The sequence below is a fragment of the Pseudonaja textilis genome, chromosome 1, assembly GCF_049901715.1.
Source record: "Pseudonaja textilis isolate UNSWEBS1 chromosome 1, rPseTex1.2, whole genome shotgun sequence".
Taxonomy (NCBI): domain Eukaryota; kingdom Metazoa; phylum Chordata; class Lepidosauria; order Squamata; family Elapidae; genus Pseudonaja; species Pseudonaja textilis.
The window spans coordinates 23478635-23502305 of record NC_141990.1 but is presented as its reverse complement, the minus strand read 5'-3'; the positions used below and the strand labels follow the sequence as shown (position 1 = coordinate 23502305).

General features: G+C 43.3%; 1 protein-coding gene across 2 annotated transcripts in view; it reads left to right on the top strand.

Moving 5' to 3' along the window:
• Positions 1–1423: 1423 nt before the first annotated feature.
• Positions 1424–23671, top strand: part of CAD (carbamoyl-phosphate synthetase 2, aspartate transcarbamylase, and dihydroorotase) — a 34511-nt gene continuing 12263 nt past the window's right edge. Inside the window, exons 1-22 of one of the 2 annotated variants that reach the window (XM_026708676.2) lie at positions 1424–1724; positions 3800–3939; positions 4627–4756; positions 8324–8466; positions 10354–10495; positions 10909–11080; positions 12009–12194; positions 13000–13112; positions 13325–13467; positions 14603–14734; positions 15287–15520; positions 15901–16122; positions 16606–16794; positions 17157–17281; positions 17624–17757; positions 18344–18456; positions 18581–18834; positions 19912–20158; positions 21233–21331; positions 21529–21753; positions 22162–22344; positions 22581–22799. In XM_026708676.2, the coding sequence (XP_026564461.1) occupies positions 1640–1724; positions 3800–3939; positions 4627–4756; positions 8324–8466; positions 10354–10495; positions 10909–11080; positions 12009–12194; positions 13000–13112; positions 13325–13467; positions 14603–14734; positions 15287–15520; positions 15901–16122; positions 16606–16794; positions 17157–17281; positions 17624–17757; positions 18344–18456; positions 18581–18834; positions 19912–20158; positions 21233–21331; positions 21529–21753; positions 22162–22344; positions 22581–22799 (3630 nt within the window). In that variant the 5' untranslated portion in view covers positions 1424–1639. The remainder of the gene's footprint in view (positions 1725–3799; positions 3940–4626; positions 4757–8323; positions 8467–10353; positions 10496–10908; positions 11081–12008; positions 12195–12999; positions 13113–13324; positions 13468–14602; positions 14735–15286; positions 15521–15900; positions 16123–16605; positions 16795–17156; positions 17282–17623; positions 17758–18343; positions 18457–18580; positions 18835–19911; positions 20159–21232; positions 21332–21528; positions 21754–22161; positions 22345–22580; positions 22800–23671) is intronic. The other variant, XM_087928949.1, reaches the window with a different exon arrangement.

The window sequence follows — 23671 nt, the reverse complement described above, 5'->3', positions numbered from 1 at the left end:
TCTGCATCTCCAGAATTCTGCCCTTTGTCTTTTATAAAACAAAGCTTTTTCCTATCCAGAAGAATGGATTACACAGGGAACCTCTTTAATAAGGCCAAAATTCAATCTTACCTCTTTGAATGTTTCAACTCAGATGCTGGTTGGCTGGGAACATGACCAGGCTCAGAGTCTACCTCTGAACAGAAGGCAACTGATCCAATCTGTATTACATCATGAGGTAAACTCTAACCCTTATGTACTTGAGGAAACTGAGCCATCTCTAATCTTGTGGCTTATTTAAACAGCAGTGTTACACGTACTAATGCAATTTCACTTTCAGCTTGAGTATAAAACATGGAAATCTGCATTGATTTCTCCCCTGGATATCAAAACTATGAGCCTGGATTTCTAGTCCCACTTTAGGCATGAAAAACCAACTGGGTGACTTCGGGCCAATCACTCTCTCAGCCCAACTCATCTCACAGGGTTGTTGTTGAAGGGGAAATAGGAGGAGGAAGGAATATTAATGTGTTCCTATTAATAATATATTCATTTGTAAAAATAATAAAGGTATTAAATAAAGTCTAGAAGAAAAACAATTTCTGATCCCAAATTTGAACGTATCTGTTTAGCATTGGCAGCTTTGAAAGCCTACTATTTTAAAAGGTCATACATTGCCATATTATATACTGTAGTCCCATCCCAGGAGCATTCTTATAAAAGAGGGCAGACCGGCTGGTCCAATCACAAAGGATAAAATTAAATCTGGTCTACAGAACAGACCCTAGCAGCACCAATTGGGAAAACAGATTGAACTGCCACTTTTGAGATTCTCTTCTTTGATGCCAAAAGACTTCCTGTGTGTGGTCCTTGGTGGTCTCTGAGCTTGGCTGTTTTCCTGCAAACATTGCACCCTGTGGGTGGGTAGGTATTGTTTGTTTTTCTTTTATATTGGGCTTTTATTCTTTGTAAGCAACCCAGGGTCACTGAGAGTGAATGGCGGCCATATAAATCTTCTACATACATAAAATAAAATTACCAAACCAGGTAACACCAGTGTTCGCATGAGGGCTTACCTTAAAATGTCTTGCAAGAAAACAACCAAGCTCAGAGCATCAAGGACCCCACAGTTCAACCCAGAGCTACAAATGTTCTCTTCTATCAGTAGCTTTTGTCCTCCCACAACTACAGTTTGAGTGTGTCAAATGCAACTGCCCGTTGGCAAAAATCTGCCCCCGGAATGCATTTTTTTTTTTTTTGGCAAGCGCCTTCCTTCTACAGCACGCGCCAATCGGGCCTGGCGAGGCGCAGGTAGTACGGTAAAGGGAATCGGCGGCAAGGGAATCCCACCAAGGCGGAGCCTGAAAAAAAACAACGTGCCCGGCTCGCTTCGTGCTGCGCCGCCCCTTGACAGGTCATTTCCTCCCTTCTTCACCCGCTCGGCTCCGCCTCCTGCTAACGCGCTTTTCATCGCTTCGGCCACATCACCTCCCCCCTCGTGCATCCGGCGCTGGCCGCATCCTCAGCTTCCCCGCCCCCTCTTGCTCTTGTCTCCCGGTGTCTCTCTGTCGCTTTCTTCTCCCCCCTCCCCGCCTCCTCACCGCCGGGAATTCCGAGCCGTCCCATCCCGCTATCGTCCTCCACGTGCTACAAGCCAGCTATGGGCAGCCTAGTGCTGGAGGATGGGACGGTGTTGCGTGGGCGTCCCTTTGGACTCGTGGGGACTCCAGTGGCGGGCGAAGTCGGTGAGTTTCTATCCAGAACCAAAGCAGAGGGAGAAGGAAAGCTCTTTTGCTTGACCGGTCGCGTTTCTGCCTTTCCGGCAAAAAGAAGGATGGCCGTGCTCTCCCCTCGGTCTTGAACGTCGAGAGGGTCGAGATATGGTCCTGCAGCTCTCTGTCATTATTGCCATTTGCTCAGCAGGTGCCTCTGACCGTTGTTGGATCCCCACATGTGCCTAAGGCTACTTGTAGAAAAGTACCTTTGAACATGCCAAGACTAGGTAGCACAGCTGTCTATGATAGACCTGATTAGACCACTTCTATTCTTGCCTGGTCAGGCCTCTAGACTTTCTCCCGCTTGTCGTATTGCTGATCTTGGAACTAGACCAGGCCCATTCCCAGTTCAGATAAATTAGTAGTAAGAAGGTATCCTCCTGTCTGGGTTCATCATTCTGCTTGCCTACATCAGTAGTTTCCAAGGTGTTTTTGGAACATGATCAGCTGAAATGTTTCAAAAGAGCAAATAAGGAATTATCATTCCTTATTCTATGCCCTATGATGGTGATGGCCCTCCAGAAAAAAAGATCTTTTTTTTTTTTAGAAAAGAGAAGTGCTAATTCAGGAAGACCAGGGCTCTTGCTGGCTTTAAATCATGCCAATTATGCTTTGGGAATAGTGCCATGTGATGGATAAGGGAAATGTGCTGTTGTGTCAGATTTTGGAAGACATTGAATCAGCTATTTGGCTGTTTTGAGGGCAGGCTGCTGGACAGAACAGATCAATATTCTCATCCAATTCTGTTGCTGAGTATAGCCACATCTGATTTTCTGATTGCTAAAAAGTATAAAGTATCTTGCTGAGGCAAGTGAATCAAAGTGGATCTTCCCCTCATACCCTTTCTATTGAAGAAGGCAAGATCCAGAATCTGAGAACATGTCGCTATCAAGAAGATAACCCAAGATTTCATAGGACTCAGCAATAATAACAACAGAACAACAGTTCACATTTGTGTAGTAGTTTTGAATGGTCAGAGCACATCACATGCTTTATTTAGTTGTAATCCTTAAAGCAGTCTTGCGTGGATGAATTTAGAAACTGGAAGCCCTTGAATGTTGATCTATGATCATGATCTAATCAATGTTCATATTGGCTAAAAATTCAGCACTATTTGGAGGGACACAGATTGCTTACTTCTGTTGTAAGAATATTCAATATTGGTACTCAAGAATAAGATTTCATTAAGCCTTTAGTTTAATCCAACTGCAGCTGGTCCCATGTACCCACTATTTTATTAATAAAAAGCTATAGCATGGAGAACATTTTCTCCTGGTAAGAAGATAGCTGTACTGGTAGTAGAAAGCTCGTATCAGGAATAGGATGAGGAAAAGTCAGAAGTGGATAGAAAAGAGAGTGCCAAATGGCAAGAGGTGCTTTGAGAAGGCCGTGTGTCCTACAATCAGGAGAACTCAGCTTATTCAGTGAAAAAAACCATTCTTGTGCGAAACAGAAGCAGCAGCATTCTTAATGCTTCTGTAATAGTGTGTTCCTCAATCTTTGAAAAGTCTATGGCATTAGAAACCTGGTATTGGATTGCTCCATGTGACAAACATTGTGACTGGAGATCAAGCAATGTGTGCTCAAGACTGGTTTTCTGTGAGAATGGGACAGTTGCTGATAATTGTTTATCTTGGCTCTGCCTTTTTATGTTAGGAATATTGTGCAGCTGTAGAAGTAAATATACAAGTATGGTCTAGGATTCCACACAGGATAAACTGCAAACAGATAAAAGGTGACAAGCTCAGTATATGATCCTGCATTTGTTTTGATGTTGCCCAGAGAAAGTTGGAGGGGCCAACAGTCCACTCCATCTAGTCTTCTAGAAAGGCTACTGACGTCATATCTGATTGATTTCCCTTAAGTGCTCCTTTTGACAGAAGCAGCTGAGTGCTAAAGGACTGAAGTAACAACTACGAATGGGCTGGAGAAAGATTACTTAGTGCTTAGGCCTGGTTTGCAGGAAAGAGGGTCATTTGCCAAAATCAATATGGGTTTTTGCCAGGATCACTAATCCAATTTGTATCATTTCTTGGAATCTACAGTGTTCCAGACTGGCATGGTGGGTTATCCCGAAGCACTAACAGATCCCTCCTATAAATCCCAGATCTTGGTACTGACTTACCCACTGATTGGGAATTATGGTGTTCCTCCAGATGAGTTGGATGAGTACGGTCTCAGCCGGGTAAGTATAGCATTGGCAGAAAGAAACCCATTCTTACATGTGGCAATAAACATTTCAGATGGCTTAACACTGAGATTTGATTTCTGGATGCCTGGAGACCAAGTGCCAGAAATTATCCTGGCCTAGTTGAAGAGTTTGAGGAATTTCTGGCATAGCCAGCCAGGTGTTCACATATTTCATCTGCTCTGTCAGTGCAATGCTATAAAATTAATAGGCAGCATATCTAAAGTTGGGTTACCTGCATCTTAGATGTAGAATATGATTTGATTCATATATGATAAGATTAGATTGTTTTCCAGAATAATCCAGTGTCCTGAATTAGACTGATAATTCATACCAAATAACCAAAACACATTGGATACCTTTTAATTGATTGGATGAAATGAACCAGATTAGAAGTTCATGCACTTCTAATCTGCTTGCTGAATTAGATCAGTTTTTAGTCTTCCTTAACTATATCCCTGAAGTTCTGAGAACAGGAGAGCAACATATGTTTTTTTTCTTTCTGGGAATGGCAGCTGAAAATCAGCTGCAGAATTTCTTCTAATGAGATTGTTGACACAAATGATGGCTGTAAATATATATAATGTACATATTTCCAATGTTTGGGGGAATAGAAGGGGATTAGGAAATTATTGTGATGATGAGATATGTGTCTTTATTAACTCTTTGCTTCCCCTCTTCCAGTGGTTTGAATCTAATGGCATTCATGTAGCTGCACTGATTGTGGATGAATGCTCTCGAAATCCCAGCCACTGGAGTGCTACACGCTCACTGGATCATTGGCTGAAAGAAAATGGGATTCCTGGATTGGAAGGTAAGCACTTCCTATCAGAAAGTCTTGTGCTCTAAAGGATCTGGCGAAGTGCAAATTGCAAGTTGAATTGCAATATCTCTCTTATTTGCTCCTTGAAAGCTATAGTGGGATGCCGTGAGGCTCAGTCCTTTCTTTCTTTAATATTCTTTAATATTTACATGAGGCTATTGGGTGGGGTGATCTGACAGTTTGGAGTAAGGTATCATCAGTATGATATCCAGATTTGCAATTTTATTCCAAGTCACCTGAATGGATGCCATGGATATCCTATTCCAGTGCCTGGAGGCTGTGAGGTCTGGATGGGGCACCACAGGCTTTGGCTCAACCAAACAAGACTGTTGTGACTTTGGAGATTTAGACCTTTCAGTTTCAGGGATTTTCCAGCTTTGGTACTGAATGGGGTAGCATTGTCTGAGAAAAACCTGGCTTTGGGGGACGGGGTGGTGGTATCTTCTTGGACTCATGACTCCTGCTGAAAGATCTGGTGGCAACTGTGGCTATGAGGACCTTTGCACATGTTTGAGTGGTATATTGGACCAGGAGTCCCTGCTTATTGTCTGTCACTCATGGTCTTGTGACTTCCCATCTGGATTCCCGCACCACATTTGAACTAAGATTGCCCTTCAACAGCATTTGGAAGCTTCAACTGGTGCTAAATGCATCAGCATGAGTAGTAAATGGTGTTATTTATTCAGCATAAGTAACAACACTACTCCATGAACTGCATTCATTGCCAGTGTGCTTTTGATGCAATTCAGGGTGCTAGTTGTCACCTTTAAAGGCCTTCATAACTTGGGGCTGGATCACCCTGTTTTTTTTCCAGTTGTTTCTATCCTCCCAATTTGATATGGCAGGATGGCCATGCTCTCTGGGTCCTTTCAGCCATGGAATGCTGGCTGACAGTCATACAGATCGAGTGAGGAGTGAGTGAGTGAGTGGATGGATAAATGAATGAGTGAGTTAATGAATGAATGAATGAATCTTCTTTATGCAATAACAATCTCTGATTACATTCCCATATTTTCACTCGGATACTGGATCCTTCCCTTTGTTTTAGGTTCACACATTGCGTTGAACCATGAACTAAACAAATTGGGTTCCCACAATGAATTTTCAAGGAAGTTAAAAAAGATAACATTATTCAGTAAATCCGGGAATCTAAAATTCTGTTTTGTAAATAATTGCAAACTTAAGAGTCCAAGAGTGGGTAGGCTGATTCTTTTAGCCATTTGCCCCTTGGCTGGAGGGCTGCTGGTATTTGGCAGCTTTGTGGCTTTTAGAGTTGGATGCAGTTTGAGAAATCTTCCTTCTTCTAGTTCAGTGAATTAGAGAGACTTCTGTCTGAATTATTTCCAGATGTTATCTGGATGTTATGGACTTAAAATTGCTTCAGTCCCTTTTGCTTAGGCAACAGCTTCTGCACATATCCATTAAGGTAGTCTTCTATCCTCTCTACACAGACAGAAATTTATCTCTGCAACAACAATCTGGGGAAGTAAGTTACTCGAAGAGATTGTAGAAGTGTTGTCACTCTATATAGGTGGCCTTGCCTTTCGCCACAATTGGGCTCAAAATTTCTGTTGTAAAGTGAGACATTTATTAATTGAATTTTGCCCCATTTTACAACCTTTCTTGGCATAGTTAAGTGAATGACTTCAGTTGTTAAGTTATGACTTGGTTATTAAGTGAATCAGGCTTCCCTGTTGACATTACTTGTCGGAAGGTCGCAAAAGGTGATCACATGACCCCAGAACACTGCAACCATCATGAATATGAGTCACTTGCCAAGAATCTGAATTTTGATCATGTAAACATGAGGATGCTGCAATGGATGTAAATGTGAAAAATGGTCATGTGACTTTTTACAATACCATTGTAAGTTTGTATGGTCACTGAGCTGTTGTAAGTTGAGGACTACCTGTACTAACAAAAATCAGAAGCAGTACAGTACGTTAGCACCTTTTTGGATTACCAACTTCTATTAAAAGACGTAAGGTTTTCTGACATTTCCCATCAGATGCATGGAGTGACTTGATTGATGTAGAATTTAAATTCAGAGGAGAAGACAAGTTGGCTCTGCAGATGCAGGTTACATGTAAGATAGATTACCTGCATCCATGAAGCCCCTCTGCAATGAAGGGAGATGCACCTCATGAAAGCTTATGGCTTTTAATAACCTGTTATTTGGAAAGGATGCTACCAGTTTCCTTCTGGTTTTTTGATGGGAATAAGTGACCCAAAGTTACTGAACTCCATGATTGAGTGAAGACTTAACCTGGATCCCCTTGCTTGACATCTAACAGATGAGATGGAACACATGGCCACATAATTGCATTTCATCAGAAATATAGGGAAGCAAAATTGTGATAGAATCAATATTATTGTAACTGTTAAAATACACTGCTCAAAAAAACAAAGGGAACACTTAAACAACACAATGTAACTCCAAGTCAATCACACTTCTGTGAAATCAAACTGTCCACTTAGGTAGAACACTGATTGACAATCAATTTCACATGCTCTTGTGCAAATGAAATAGGCAACAGGTGGAAAGCATAGGCAGTTAGCAAGACATCCCCAATAAAGGAGTGGTTCTGCAGGTGGTGACCACAGACCACTTCTCAGTTCCTATGCTTTCTGGATGATGGCTTGGTCACTTTTGAATGCTGGCGGTGCTGTCACTCTAGTGGTAGCATGAGATGGAGTCTACAACCCACACAAGTGGCTCAGGTAGTGCAGCTCATCCAGGATGGCACATCAATGCAAGCTGTGGCAAGAAGGTTTGCTGTGTTTGCTCGTCAGACCCCTTGTGAGACCATACGCTGGTGCGGTTGGCCCTGGGTTCCTCCTAATGCAAGACAATGCTAGACCTCATGTGGCTGGACTGTGTCAGCAGTTCCTGCAAGACGAAGGCATTGATGCTATGGACAGGCTGGCCCATTCCTCAGACCTGATCCAATTGAGCACATCTGGGACATCATGTCTTGCTCTATCCACCAACGCCACATTGCACCACAGACTGTCCAGAAGTTGGGGGATGCTTTAGTCCAGGTGTTGGAGGAGATCCCTCAGGAGACCATCCGCCACCTCATCAGGAGCATGCCCAGGTGTTGTAGGGAGGTCATACAGGCACGTGGAGGCCACACACACTACTGAGCCTCATTTTGACTTGTTTTAAGGACATTACATCAAAGTTGGATCAGCCTGTAGTGTTTTTTTCCACTTTAATTTTGAGTGTAACTCCAAATCCAGACCTCCATGGATTGCTAAATTTGATTTCCATTGATAATTTTTGTGTGATTTTGTCGTCAGCACATTCAACTATGTAATGAACAAAGTATTTAATAAGAATATTTCATTCATTCAGATCTAGGATGTCTTATTTTTGTGTTCCCTTTATTTTTTTGAGCAGTGTATAAATATAGTTAGCTTGTTCCAAAGTTCCCAAGCTTGTCTGAATATAGATGGAAATGGAGATTGTCTTGTCTGTGAATTCTCTCAGTGATCACAGAACCACCTAGTCTACTGAGATAGTCCGTCCTTTCTAATAGCTCATTTCTCCTGCAGGAATTGATACACGAGCGCTAACCAAGCGGATCCGGGAAAAAGGGAGTATGCTGGGAAAACTGATACCGGAGGGCATCCATAGTTCACACCAGCCATTTGACGATCCAAATACACGGAATTTGGTGAAGGAAGTCTCGCTGAAAGTAGGTTGGAAGAATAGGGTTGGAAGGGAAGAGACAACTTGAGCTAACAAATTGGAGGTGGCAGCGGTGGATATACTGTATAACATTCAGAATAGGAGAGGGATTTCTTTTAACTATTGCATTAACACATGGTTTGGAAAAAAATAAAATTCCATTTAACATCTTATTTATAATCGGGGTGGGATTCTACCGGTTCTATCCGGTTCTATAGAACCCCTTGTTAACTTTCTAAGCAGTTCGGAGAACCTAATCTTTTCTTTTTTTCCACCCTTATTACATACTTGGCAGACAGCCTAGACTTACTGTCTCCCGAGCTTTGGGGCTTGGCTTTCTTAAAGGGGAAGGGTTGTTTTAAGATTTTTACATTGCTGTTGGGAGGAAATACTTCCCTGGACAATCAGCACTGTGAAGAAATAATTGAATAATGAAGCAAAGCTTTTAGTGACAGGGAACCAAGATGAGTGACATTCAGCAAGGCTTCTTGGCTAGCTAGAAAGATTGACATTCAAATGTGAGTTTACATACTCTTTCTGAGTTTTGGTTTAAAATTTGTTTTTGGTGAAGGTTAATTCTGTGCTTGGTGACGTTTAATCCTGTGTTTATTGATGGGATAATTTTCCCTATTCAGCTTCAACAAGCAACAGCTACTGTTGTGATGTAATTATTTGTATTGTGTTTGAATTTTTTCCTGCCTCATGGTTTCTTTTTCTATCTGGGGAGGGGGTCTTCCTCACTGCTTTAGTACTATCTGGCACTGTCCTTTTGGGGTATACTTCCAAGAGGCAAGATGCAAGCTTGGCACTGAATTTTTATTGCTTTTCTGGGGGGCATGTGACCTTTCCTTAAATCTGGATGATTTCCTTAGGATATCTTGTGAGGTGTGTGAGACCAGCTTTAAGTGATGCAAATGGATCTAAGAATTGCTTTTCCTGGGCGTGCTTTTTCTGGAGCGCTTAAATAACCTCTCTGCTAAAGGGTTTCACTTTATGAGCAAGGGTTGGCTGCTTGATAGTTATCACTGCATTTTAACTATTTTCATTCCTCAATGTGCTCTGGCACCCTGCCTGATTTGTAACTCTGGCTTGCAGGTATTTTTAATCTAATGATTGGTATTTAGGACAGCTTTTTGCAAGCAAAGAAGCTTTTTGTATTTTTGTACAAGTAATCCTTGACTTGCAGCAGTTTATTTGGTGACCATTCAAAGTTACAATGGCACTGAAAAAAGTGACTTATGACCATTTTTCACCTTTATGACTGTTTCAGCATCCCCTCTGTCATGAGAGGCCAGGCAAGGAGAAGCACTCCTTGACATGAGTGACCCAGTTACATGACCACCAAGCCACACCCACCAACTAAGCCAGGCTCACAGAACCAGTTGTTAAAAAAAATGAATCCCACCCCTGTTTGTAATGAATTATTTTGAGAAGCGGTTCTCTGATTCGGTGCTCCCTCCTTCTGCCTAAAAATATGCACTCCATAGCTTCCAAGTGGATCACTTCTTTTATAGAACCTTTTTCAACCCAAAAGTTATTATTCCATAAGGTTTCTATAGACACACAACTTATACAGCATAAGGGTGGGTGGCTTATAACAGTAATAAAAGCAAAGCATAAAGACCCACCAGTTTTGCAGGATTCCACCTCTGCTCTGTATCAAGACATAAGCAGGAATTTAAATTAGATACGCAAATTGTTTGGGCAAAAGTCATGCATGGCAAGTAGCTTAAGGAGGAAGAGGATTATCCCAAGAGCGTAGAATCTTCCAAACCATCACTCATTTCTTGCTTTGCCTGTATCATTAACAGTAGAGGTATAGGATTAAATATGATTTATTGGCCACTGTGCTGTAAACTTCAGCATACCTACTTTCTCCTTTATGATTCAATAGGAACCCCGCTTGTTCAACCCTGGTGGGTCTGTGAGAATCACAGCAATTGACTGTGGCCTGAAATACAACCAGATCCGGTGCCTGTGTGCTCGTGGGGCAGCTGTTACTGTGGTGCCCTGGGATCATCGTCTGGATTGTACAGGTAAGCATAATTGAGTGGTGAGTATGGAGTTCACAGCTCCAGATAGGTGACTTGTTCCAGCTTGGGAGGAAAGAATGTTCATACTTGTAGAGCCCAAATGGCCAGTTCAAGGGAAAAAGTAATAGTAGTTAAGGTCATAAAGAGAGCCAGTTTGGTCTGGTGGTTAAGGTGCTGATCTAGAAACCAGGAGACTCTGAGTTCTAGTTTTACCTTATAGATGAAAGCCAATTGGCTGACTTTGGGTCAGTCACGCTCAGCCCAGCCCACCACACAGAGTCGTTATAGAAAAAGAGGAGGAAGAAGGTGGGTTATATAGGTCCACCACCTTGAATTACTTATAAAGTAATAAAGGCAGAATAAAAATGAAATAAATATATGGATAATGCCATCTGATACCTCATTTCTTCTCCCAGAATTTGATGGGTTGTTTGTTAGCAATGGTCCTGGAGATCCACAATTCTGCCAAGAAACTATTTCCAGTCTGCGGCGTGTACTGGAACTGCCAACTCCAAAGCCCATCTTTGGCATCTGCTTGGGTCATCAACTGCTAGCTTTGGCCATTGGAGCTAAGACTTACAAGATGAAGTAAGTGTTTGTGTGGATATTTGAAATAGCAATAGCACTAAGACGTACACTGCCCCATAGTGCTTTAGAGCACTCTCTGAGCTGTTTATAGTATCATGCCTCCACAATCTGGGTCCTCATTTTACTGACCTCGGAAGGAGGGAAGGCTGAGTCAACCTTGAGCCCGTTGGGATCAAATTGCAGGCTGTGGGCAGAGTTAGCCAGCAACACTGCATTCTAACCACTGCACCATCACAGCTCTTAAATAACCAATAGATACCTCTTCAGTCATGTTGAGCTGTCTAATTCTTCAGTGCTATGGTAAATCTCGGGTAGTCCTAAACTTATGACTGGTCATTTAAGCATGTGTGGCTGTTGTAAAATATCACGCCAGCACTGTTATTGTCCCAGTCACATGATCACGCATATGGAGGACCAGAGCTCAAATGTATTGAAAACATTGGCATTTGCTAGTGTTTGTTTTCTTCTCCAGCAGCATTAAATGCTAGTGAATGCCAGCATTCTGAAAGACTGAGAATGCTGCCATTTCCTGGCATTTTCCCCTCCAGAGGGCAGAAACCTGGGCACTCAGAAAGGGTCCTCCAGAAATTCCTTGGCAGAGGAATGGATCACAAATCTTGTGAAAATGCTAGCAAGCATCATTATTCTCACAATTGTTCTGCGTATCCTACCATGCCCAGGAGGCCCAGGGCCCCTCCCCAGCATCCCTCCACTTAATGATTGGCATGGATGCTTAATGACTGCAACTGCGAGAGCCAGGATGGCAGTCATTGAGTGAAGAAGTCATGTGGTTCTCACTTAACAATCGCTTCGTTCAACAACAGATTCTGGGCCCAGTTGTGGTTGTATATGGAGGACTACTAGTAGTTTGAAACAGAGGAACATTTTTTTCCCCTCATAAGTTATTCCCCTTCAAATTCCTCCTTAGATACGGAAACCGTGGACACAACCAGCCTTGCCTTCATGAGGGATCCCAGCGCTGCTTTATCACATCGCAGAACCACGGCTTTGCTGTCGATCCAGCTAGCTTGCCGTCCGGCTGGACTCCCCTCTTTACCAATGCAAATGATCACTCTAACGAGGGACTTGTGCACGAGTCAAAGCCATTTTTCAGGTAAGGGCGAGCAAGAGAAAAGGAGGTTAAACAGGTGAGTTGGGGCGCCCTTCTTTATTCTGATTTGATGGAACCATATAGAAGAGCTAAGAAGAGCCTTTTTGGATCAGCTCAAGGGCCCATTTCATCCAGGCTTCTGTACTGTATGGTGACCAAGCTGGTGCATTCAGGAAGTTTCAAGTATTATGAGGAATGTGATACTCTTTTCCACTGTTGAATCCCAAAATTTGGTATTTAAGGTATGCCGTTATGATTTGTGTATGCATGTTGTCAAATTCTCCTAGCAACTACATACCAGTTTTCAAGGCAATGTTTTCAAAAGTGAGTGAGCGTAACTGGCCCAAAGGCAACCCAACTGGCTTATGTGCCTAACGCGGGACTAGAACTCCGATTTCCCTATCCGTGTTTTAGCACCTTAATCACTAGATCAAAGACAGGAAGTAGCTATCAGACCTAGTTGCCATTAGTAGCCCAGTCTTTCATCAGTTTCTCCAATCTAAAACCGTCTCCCCATCAGATGGCAAAAAATTCCAGGTTCTTTTATTAGCCAAAAATCTTCATTTACTTTGGGAATTCTCACCTTGGGTTCATAATTTGCGTACTTTTGCACGCTTTGCATCACCTCTCCCCTTATCTGCCTTTGTTCTAAATAAACAGCCCCAACTGCTGCAGGTTTTCCATAGAGGAGAGCTGCTCTAAGAATTCTGATAGAATACCAGAGAGAGGGTATTGCACTGCATTGTCTTAAGAGGCTTGGATTGCACCCATAACATTTCCCTCATTTTCTACCCCTGTCTGATTCCAGTGTGCAATTCCACCCAGAGCACAATGCGGGGCCGATGGATCTTGAATGTCTTTTTGATGTCTTCCTGGAGACAGTGCAGGACACTGTTGCTGGAGGGCAGAGCCCTAAAACAGGTGGGAGCACTGTGACTGAGTTGACTTCTGCAAGCCTGGAGATAGGCCTGGCTTTAACCTCCATGCTGCCCCGTGTAGTCAGCAGGTTGTGCCCCTTCTATAGGGTGCTTGCTTGTCTCCTGGCAGGGTTGAAGCTTTGGTGGGTCCACACATGGGCTGAAATTACTGTAGTGATCATCCAAGCATCTCTTTCTCTTCTCTCCCATCTCTAGTGTGTAAGCGGCTGCAGGACTGCCTGCACGATTCAAAAGTCCTGCCTGCCAGCAACCTGCCCCGCCCTCACAAGGTGCTCATCCTGGGCTCTGGGGGCCTTTCTATAGGGCAGGCAGGTGAGTTTGACTACTCTGGCTCCCAGGTGAGTGAGTGAGGAAATGGAAGTGAAAAGTCAGTGGGGAAATTTGCAAAGTGGGATGGGGGTTGGGTGGAATACACACAAGGAAAAAGAATGGAGGGCTTTTGTCGATGGCAAAGTCACCAGTGAGCTTCAAGTATTCTTAGTACGGAGGTATCATTTCTTTTGTACTGATACAGGGCAGCAGCTGATCTCCGTTCACCTTGGGCTGCGACATAGAGAAGCAAGGATTATTATTATGGTTGGTTGCACAGTCAGTTAGATGACTGGATCTGACATTTTTATCCATCTTTTGAGTCCTTCCCAAGGATCTGGGATAGGCAGAAGTTGTTTTGATGGTGTTAAAGGTATCGTAGCAGGATGTAAGCTGTTCCACATAAATCTATCTTTTGTAATTGACTGATGGTGATTTTGTCAATGCTGATGGTTTTCAGGGTATTTAGGGATTGCACCCAAGGCATCCATTACTATTAGTACTGTCTTTGCTTTCTTTTATCATTATTATGGTTGGTCGCACTGGCAGCGAAGTTTTACACAGGATTTAGCTTTTTTATCCACCTATTGAGTCAGTGTTATTTCAATGTATATGTTTCATAACTCCCAGTAACTTTAAATGGTTTACAGATTATTAAAAACATTTTTAAAAAGTAGCAATACAAGAAGCACAAATTTGGTGGCGTATGTTGTCTGTTCATACCGTGACAATGAAAAAAAAGATAAATACAGAGAAGCCAATGGTTCAGGATTAATTGTGGCTTATTTCAGCAAATTATTTTCCCAAAGGAGAACTATGTCTTCATTCTAAAACTGTACTCACACATTTATCTTGATTACTGAATTCACCACAGTTAATTTTCTGGTTTTGCATAATATATTTAGCCATAAAGAAACTGTACAGTAACCAAATGGACCGAGTTTGCCCAGCACACTGGACCCAAATTCATATTAGCCAAATTTTCTACGGTGTGCAAATTCAAGTGCTAACTCTTTAATAGACCTGGTTAATACATTTTTTTGCTTTGATAGTGTTGCCTTGTGAATGGCTTTACTACATTGTCCGGCATATTTTGACGTGACTGGTGTTGTGTTTCAAGGATGACAATTTATTCAATCATAATCTCACTTCCCATCCTCCCAGGCCATCAAAGCTCTGAGAGAAGAGAACATCCAGACGGTGCTCATCAACGCAAATATTGCCACCGTTCAGACCTCCAAAGGTTTGGCTGACAAGGTCTACTTCTTGCCCATTACTCCTAACTATGTTACCCAGGTGAATTTACTATTTGCTCATCTGCTACTCAATATTCCTATTCCATTTGGAAACTCTGAATGTTCTAACATACAGGCAGTCCTCAACTTACAACTGTTTGTTGAGTAACCATTCGAAGTTACAGCTTCCCTGAAAAAAAGTGACTTATGACTGATTTTCACATCGTTGCAGCATCCCTATGATCACATGATCAAAATCTGACAATGGCATGTATTTAGACAGCTGCACTGTCCTGGAGTCATGTGCTCACCATTTCTAACCTTCCCAGCTGGCTTCCGACAAGCAAAGCAAGTGGGGAAAGCCAGATTTTTCTTAATGACCACACAAGGAAACTGTGGCAAAAGGATCATAAAACAGGGGCAAAATTTACTTAGCTGCCTTGTTTAGCAATGGAAATTTTGAGCTCAATTGTGGTTGTAAGTCGAGGACTCTCTGAACAGTTAAGGGGGTTGGGGACTCTCTTTGCTTTCCTTACCGAATTCAGGGGTGGGATATGACTGGAACTGAGTGAGGGAGGCAGTCTCAGTCTTCCACTTTCTTCTCTATGGTCAGGTGATAAAGAACGAGCGCCCAGATGGGATCTTGCTGACGTTTGGAGGACAGACAGCACTCAACTGTGGTGTGGAGCTGACTAAGGCTGGAGTGCTGGAGCGCTACAATGTGCGTGTGCTGGGCACTCCCATGGCCTCTATTGAGATGACAGAGGACCGCAAAGTCTTTGTGGAGAAGATGGAGGAGATAGGGGAACATGTGGCACCTAGCGAGGCTGCCTGCTCCATTGAACAGGTATGTCATTCTGCTTATAGCCATATCTCTCTTTGGGGGAGAGATACAATAGAGGTAGCGTTCTCCATCAGGTTCCAGTGGACCCAGCTCTTGAGTAAAGTATCCTCTTAAACAGGATGTTTCTTTTCCAACGATAGAAGAATCCATGCAAGAATACATGGGAAGAGGACTGGATTTGTAGGATAGAATCAGTGGCTCATTCTTCAGTGAAACATAGTTAGCAACTTCCTCTGACTGACAGAGAAAAAGAAATCGGGCTTTCTGGTGTGAAACTCATATAGGCCGCTTGGATCTGCCAGAATTGCTAGCCAAAGGCATGAGAGGTCTTCTGATAACCACCGCCAGGGATAATGGATTTCCTAAATGCTTTCTCCCAACAGGCCCAGCTTGCTGCAGAACGGCTTGGTTACCCAGTACTTGTGCGCTCAGCCTATGCGTTGGGCGGGCTGGGCTCTGGATTTGCCAATGGACGGGAAGAGCTGATGGCACTGGTGAGCCAGGCCTTTGCCCACACCTCGCAGGTGCTGGTGGACAAGTCACTCAAGGGGTGGAAGGAGATTGAGTATGAGGTGGTGCGTGATGCCTATGACAACTGTGTCACGGTAAGCCAGTTGGGTTAAAGGGACAGAGGGAGGTTCATCACCAGAAAGGCATGTTTAAGCTTGTTTGGGGTGCCAGATAGAGGATGGGCAAACTTTCTTACATTAAAATTAAGCAGCCAAATCTTTGATTGCGGATCGCTATTTGCTGCTGAGCATCCAGGGTAGATAGACAGGTCCCAACCTCTGACTTTGCCAACAAGCACACTGCAAATCACATCTATGCAAGGAACTGATTTGGAGCAGAGAGAAAAAAACCTCTAACTGGAATAGTTAAAAAGAAATGTAAACTGCCTCAGTGAAAGGCAAAATGACACGACAAAAAAACAGGATCATGATGAAGGGTCCTTTAACCATAGTTAGTGAGGCACGAGACCTAACTTGGGATCTAAGAACTTGAAGGTTTGGATTTGCAGGCTGTATTGCAGCAGTGATGCTGGCTGCCTTCTCATCTAGATGATCCTCTCGGTTCCCAATCCTGAACAGGTATGCAATATGGAGAATCTGGATCCCTTGGGCATACACACTGGTGAATCTATAGTGGTGGCCCCCAGCCAGACACTGAACGACAGGGAATACAATCTCCTGCGCACTACAGCCATCAAAGTGGTTCGTCACCTGGGGATCGTTGGAGAATGTAATGTTCAGTATGCCCTGAATCCCGAGTCAGAGCAGGTGAGATGCTCTTGAGTTGAGATTACCAATATATGGGAACCTATGCCCAATCGCCCTTGTTGAGAAGGATGTGCCGACACTGTGAGCTTACTTGCAGTTGCTTAACAGCAGCTTTCTGCTGAATCAGGTCAGGTCCACCTGATTCAGTATTGTCAACCCAGGACAGGATTGGCCTTGCCAGAGTTTCAAGGCAGTCTCTCCGAGCCCAGCTCAACCTGGGACCTTCTGCATATTAACCACATGCTCTGTCCTGAGTCATCATTCATTCCAAGGAAATGTGGAAACTTTCTCATTCTGCTTGCTATCCTGAAGGATGGTGGAAATATTGGCTGGGCTGCATCTGTCTCTTTCCTGTCCCACAGTACTACATCATAGAGGTGAATGCTCGGCTCTCACGAAGTTCAGCTCTGGCAAGCAAGGCTACTGGCTACCCCTTGGCCTATGTTGCTGCTAAGCTGGCTTTGGGCATCCCGTTGCCTATCCTCAGGTAATGCCCGAATGCTCTGGGGTGCAGGGTGCACTGCTTTGCTAGAACTTTCTGGGGAGGGGTCTGCTTGTTCATTGCCCTCACTGGGTCAATGGATTATTCGCTTAAATGTTGTTTTGGCTTTTATGGAGCCAATCCCCTATGTACTTTTAATTTTGCTTAAAATATGTGACTGATAAATTGTATCTTAGCAACAGCTGCCATCTTGGATTCTTGACATCTCATACAGTCTTTCTAAAGGAATGGCAACTATGCCTGTTTTTGTAGCCTTTTGATCATAGATTCAATAAGAGATACAAGGCTCTCCATCTTAGCCTTCTCTTTTCCTTCACTTCAACCCAGGAACTCAGTCACTAATTCCACTACAGCCTGCTTTGAACCCAGCCTCGATTATTGTGTGGTCAAGATTCCACGCTGGGACCTCAGCAAGTTTCTGCGTGTGAGCACTAAGATTGGCAGTTCCATGAAGAGTGTGGGTGAGTGCTAAAAGGAAGAATTAGAGGGAGGAGTACATATTGGAGTCAGGCTCCAACCTTGCAATCAAATTTAATTTTTATTTGTGCTTTGTGTGTGGCCCAGGCAGCTGACTAGGTATTGGGATACCATGATTTGGGTGTTTCATCAGCTGACAATCTTCTATTTTTCTATTTCCTCTTTTCTTATCCTTCACTTATGTAATAATATATATTATCAGATTGGCTCTATTCTTTTAAACCTGTGCTAATATCACGTCCATATCCAAAGGAGGCAAAACTTGATTGTGGCACACTTCTGGCACTTTCCCTTTTTTGACACACACAAACCTTTAGGATGGCTTTGACGCTATAATGCAGACACAGCTGTGGATGTCCCCAAAAACAAGACAAGCCAATGCTTGAATGATCCTGACATTCCCTGAGTTATGGTCTGTTCATTCCTCATGCTTCAAACTTGTTCGTTTCCTTGATATATGCTAATTGTATCTGCCTTTGGAAGAAGCCCTGTTTATTTATTTAGTACAAAAATCTAAACTTAGTCATTTTCCCCTGGATAAATTTACTGCTGTTCTTCTCATTCTTTCAGGTGAGGTCATGGCCATTGGAAGGAGTTTTGAGGAGGCATTTCAAAAGGCACTTCGCATGGTGGATGAAAATTGTGTGGGCTTTGATCCCACAATAAAACCAGTCTCTGACATGGTAGGCGTTCCTGGTGAGGTGATGAAACATGCTGGATTTCCAGTAGCTGCTGTCCCCAGTCCCATTGGACTAATGCTCAGGGCTGTGCTGTCCACAATTTTCTGTTCCCTCCCCATCACTGCAGGAGCTGGAGACGCCCACCGACAAGCGGATCTTTGTGTTAGCGGCTGCACTGCGGGCCGGCTATTCCATTGAGCGTCTCTATGAGCTCACCAAGATTGATCGCTGGTTCCTGCACAAGATGAAAAACATAGCTGATCATGCACTGTGCCTGGAATCCTATCGCCAGGCAGAGCCAGGCTCCATGCCACCTCATGTCCTGAAGCTGGCCAAGCAGTTGGGCTTCTCAGATAAGCAGGTGGCTCAGGCTGTGCTCAGGTACAAGATCAAAGCATCAGTGTGTTTATTTGTCTAAACTGGTTTGGCTCCTTGACTGTTGTTGTTTTATATTATGTTATTGTATGAGTAAATAAAAAGTAACCCAAAGTGTTCAGGTCTAGGTGGTCCCAACCATTAGTCAAAAACTGGAAGCAAAGTAATACCATCTGTTTACTAAGAACAGGCAGGAGGGATGGAGACTCTTAAGCGGGATGAGATGCTGACTGTGCCAAAGTGGACAACACAGTCCTTGTCCCTTGGTAGCTTGTTTTCTGACAACATGCTGAGTCCAGGTTAAAATAAGGTGGTTAGTTTTGATTCAGCATATTGTGAGAACCCAGCCATTGTTTTAGCTTGATTCACATAAATATGCAATTCACATAAGCTATCATGTTAAATGAATGTAGCAGTTGTGTGTAAAAACTGAAGTTCAGCCCCCGTTTGAAAACAAAATCTCACTGAAGTCCTGGAAAACATTTGTCAATTGGAGCCAGTACCCTGACTCAATATAAGACAGCTATTTTATTATGTTATTTTAAGCATTTATCTAGTCACCCATCTTTCCACCAACTCTGGATGGCTCCCAATCAGAGACCAAAAAGCACATAAAATCATGTTAAAACTGTAAAACTAAACCAATTACCAGGTAGCCCTCAACTTACAACAGTTCATTTAATGACCATTTAAAGTTACAATATCACTGAAAAAGTGCCTTATGGCCGTTTTTCACACTTATGACCATTGCAGCATCCCCATAGTCACGTGATCAAAATTCAAGTGCTTGGCAATCATATTTATGATGGCTGCAATGTCCCAGGGTCATGTGGTCCCCCTTTGCGACCATCTGACCAGCAAAGTCAGTGGGGAAACCGGCTTCATTTAACAACCATGTTACTAATTCAACAACTGCAGTGATTCACTTAACAGCTCTGGCAAAAAAAAGGTGGTACAATGGGGCAAACTCCCTTGACAAATGTCTCATTTAGCAACATAAATCTTGGGCTCAATTGTGGTCGTAAGATGAGGACGATCTGTAAAACACTAAAACATTAAAAACAAAAGCTTGTTTTGTTGCAGCACGGAACTGGCAGTGAGGAAGATGCGCCATGACCTGAAGATTTTACCAGTGGTGAAACAGATTGATACGGTGGCTGCAGAATGGCCAGCCCAGACCAACTACTTGTATCTCAGCTACAATGGCACCGAGCATGATCTGGTTTTCCTTGAACCACACGTCATGGTCATCGGTTCCGGTGTCTACCGTATTGGCAGCAGTGTGGAATTTGACTGGTGTGCTGTTGGGTGCATCCAGGAGCTGCGCAAGGTGAGTGCTTGGATGCTGCTTCTTCAAAGGCGTTTCCTAGCCATGTCACGAGTTTTCCTTGTTAGCCTTTTATCACAGAGAGCTTTCAGTTCCTCCTTATGCCTTTTCCCTCCGCTATTCAATGTGTGGAGTGTGAAGGTTGTGTGTTTGTGTTTATTTTCATGGTCATGAAGTGCATTGAAGATGGTGTTTGATTTCTTTTTTTTTTAAGTTTTTTATTTTTACAACAAAAACAACAAAACCATCTTTCAATTTTACAGTGTGTCAAATTGGGTACATATATCTTGGGTACATTGGGTACAAGTTGGGTACATTTATCTTGTGCGCATAGTAATATTATTATACATTTCTTATTTGATTACATTCATAAACCATTCTAATCAACATTCTATATTATATTGTTCCATTATTATATTATTATTAACATAATTTCAGTTCTATATTATCTTTCAAAAACAAATTGCATCCTTGCAAAGTTATATTCATACTCTTACTCATTCAGAAGTAATCGATTATAGTATATTATTACTATTACCACATATTTCAGTTTCTTACTCTTCTATCTAATCATTCATAAAATAAATCCCAAATCTTATAATACTCTTTTTCTTTCTGTTCTCTAATTGCCGTTGTTAGTCTCCTCTTTTCAACACATTCCATTATTTTCTTAATTGTTTCCTCCTCTGTTGGAATTTTCTTACTTTTCCAATTTTGTGCAAATACAAAAGATGGCGTTTGAGGTGCAATGACAATAAAGTAAACTAAATAAATAAAAAAATAAAAATTATTCACAATCATTGCATCGTTCTTCTCTAAATGGGTGATAGGATGTCTGACAGTGGTACAAGAAGGCCACGTAGTTTGGTACTGGAGTGTTTCATGCAATCAACATCTAAATGACTGCATGAAGTATCAGCTCCAGATAACTCTTCTGAAGTAGCGGCAGGTCGCTGAATATACCTGCAGATTTGTGGGTTGCTAATCATCTGTTCAGTCCCAAAGCCATGATGAGGCAAATGTCGCTATAGGTGTGAATTAAGGAGATATAAGCTCCATGTGCTTTTCTCCCAACAGATGGGCTACAAAACCATTATGGTGAACTACAACCCTGAGACAGTCAGCACAGACTACGACATGTGTGACAGGCTCTATTTTGACGAAATGTCCTTTGAGGTGGGTCCTATATGGTTGGGCTGGTGCTGCATTAAGATTTGGTTTTTAAAAAGGGAAGGCCCCAACTCTTTGCATGGGAATGATAATCAAAAGTATGTTTTCAGAGAAAGATAAAAATATGTTGAGAGCGGGTAGAAGTATCATATGGCATCCTCTTTTTCCTATCACTCTTCCCCATGCTCACTTTTGCTCTTCAGGTGGTGATGGATATCTATGAGCTGGAGAACCCTGAGGGTGTAATTCTGTCCATGGGGGGCCAGCTTCCCAATAATATTGCCATGGCCTTACACCGGCAGCAGTGCCGGATCCTGGGCACTTCCCCTGAAGCCATCGACTCCGCTGAGAACCGCTTCAAGTTCTCCCGTCTTCTGGATACCATCAATATCAGCCAGCCCCTCTGGAAGGAGCTCTCAGACATGGAGGTGAATAGAAGGTGCTACAACTAAAGAGAGTGCGTGGGTGGGAATAAGGGTGAATCTCCAAAGTGAGACCATCATCGTTCCATTTAAACCATGTAAAGTCAGGGAGCTATAGAGCTGGTTTTGTCATGGCAGGTATATGAGGAAGTATAGCAAATTTCCAGCGTCATCCCTCTTTGGAAGGTTTTTTTCTTTCCCCTAATTTGCTAATGTAATGCCTGCAGACTAGGGCGAGAGGGAAAATTAAAGTCCATTTATTATTGGCACTAACCTATTACATGCTTTGGGGAAGGGAAGATGTGGAGGAGTTGATGCTGGGAATTTCTGGTACATCCTGGGAAACTGGCAAAGGAAACAATGGCTTTTGCTCCAGATATAGCTTTGTAACCCTTTGTTGTCTCTCCTCTGCAGTCAGCCAAGCAGTTCTGCTGCAAGGTGGGATACCCTTGCGTGGTGCGTCCTTCCTACGTGCTTAGTGGTGCGGCCATGAATGTGGCTTACACAGATAATGACCTGGAGAGGTTCCTTAGCAACGCTGTTGCTGTTTCCAAGGAGCAGCCTGTTGTCATCTCCAAGTTCATCCAAGAGGCCAAGGTGAGCAGAGCTGATGGGTGGGTTTTGTATGCCAAACAGTCCCTTGGGAGAATGTGACTGGCTCAACTGATCAAAATAAGCCCAGGATTGCTGCAGAAGGACAATCCAGGGGCTTATTATTTGTGTGCTCAGGAAAATCACAAAATCCTGAATGCTTTCTTTGGCATTCAGGAAGACAGGCACGAGGGAGGTATTATTGACAGGGTGTTGAGGCTGTTGTACTTGCCTCCCAACAGGAGATAGATGTCGATGCTGTGGCCTGTGATGGGCAAGTGGTGGCCATTGCCATTTCCGAGCATGTGGAGAATGCTGGTGTACATTCAGGGGATGCCACACTAGTGACACCCCCACAGGACATTACACCCAAGACACTGGAGCGGATCAAGGCGATTGTGCACGCCATCGGACAGGAACTGCAGGTCACAGGACCCTTCAATCTCCAACTCATTGCCAAGGTAATATGGGAAAGAGAAGCAAGAAGTCAGTGAGTCTAGCAGTCATGGATAGGGTCAGATTTCTCAGCTCTAGTGTGCACAAATGCTGTCTGTGTGTTTGACTTTCTGTTCTGCCGGCCTCTCCAGTAGATGAGGAGGAGGCATGGGAGTTAGGATCAGCACCAAAGCACCTGAGAGCTCCGAGGGGGAAGAGGGAATGGAGCTGTCAGAGAGAGAAAGAGAGAGGTGGATCCTGGGCTCTCTGTCAGCCCTCACATGGAGAGTCAATAGCCCCCAGGTCTGGAGGTGGCTGATGAGGAGGAGGAAGAACAGCTGGGTCCAGTGCCTGATGCGTGGATGCGCAGAAGGCAGAGGAGAGGAGAGCGGTGGAAATCTGTGGGCCGATCCTTGGGACGGAAGAGCCACTCCTGCTAGCGAAGCTACAACCTAGATCTGGCAATAAAAGGCAGGGGGCGGAGATGAATAGATGTGGCAGACAACTATTCATCTCTCAGCCACATGGACTTGTTAGCCTGCGGTGAGAGAGAAACTTTTGCCGGGCCTGCTGGTGCTCCTAATAAAGGAATCTTTGAGTTAACTTAAGAGGGTTTGTTATGTTTGGGGAGCTGGGTCAGAATCCTTTATTAATTGAACAATAACAGATCGATCTTACTTAATTGAGAAGTACTGTGTCAGGGAACACAGATCACTGTGCATCCCCAATTTTCGGCAACTCCACTATGAAGTCCATTGCGATCTCCTCCCATGGCCTTGTCAGCTCTTAAGTTTTACAAGTTGACATACTGTATATCTTGTAATGTTAATGTAAAAAATGTGATGTAGATCAGAGACTCTGATTGGCTTGATTTGGAGCCAACACCCTCTTTCATGCC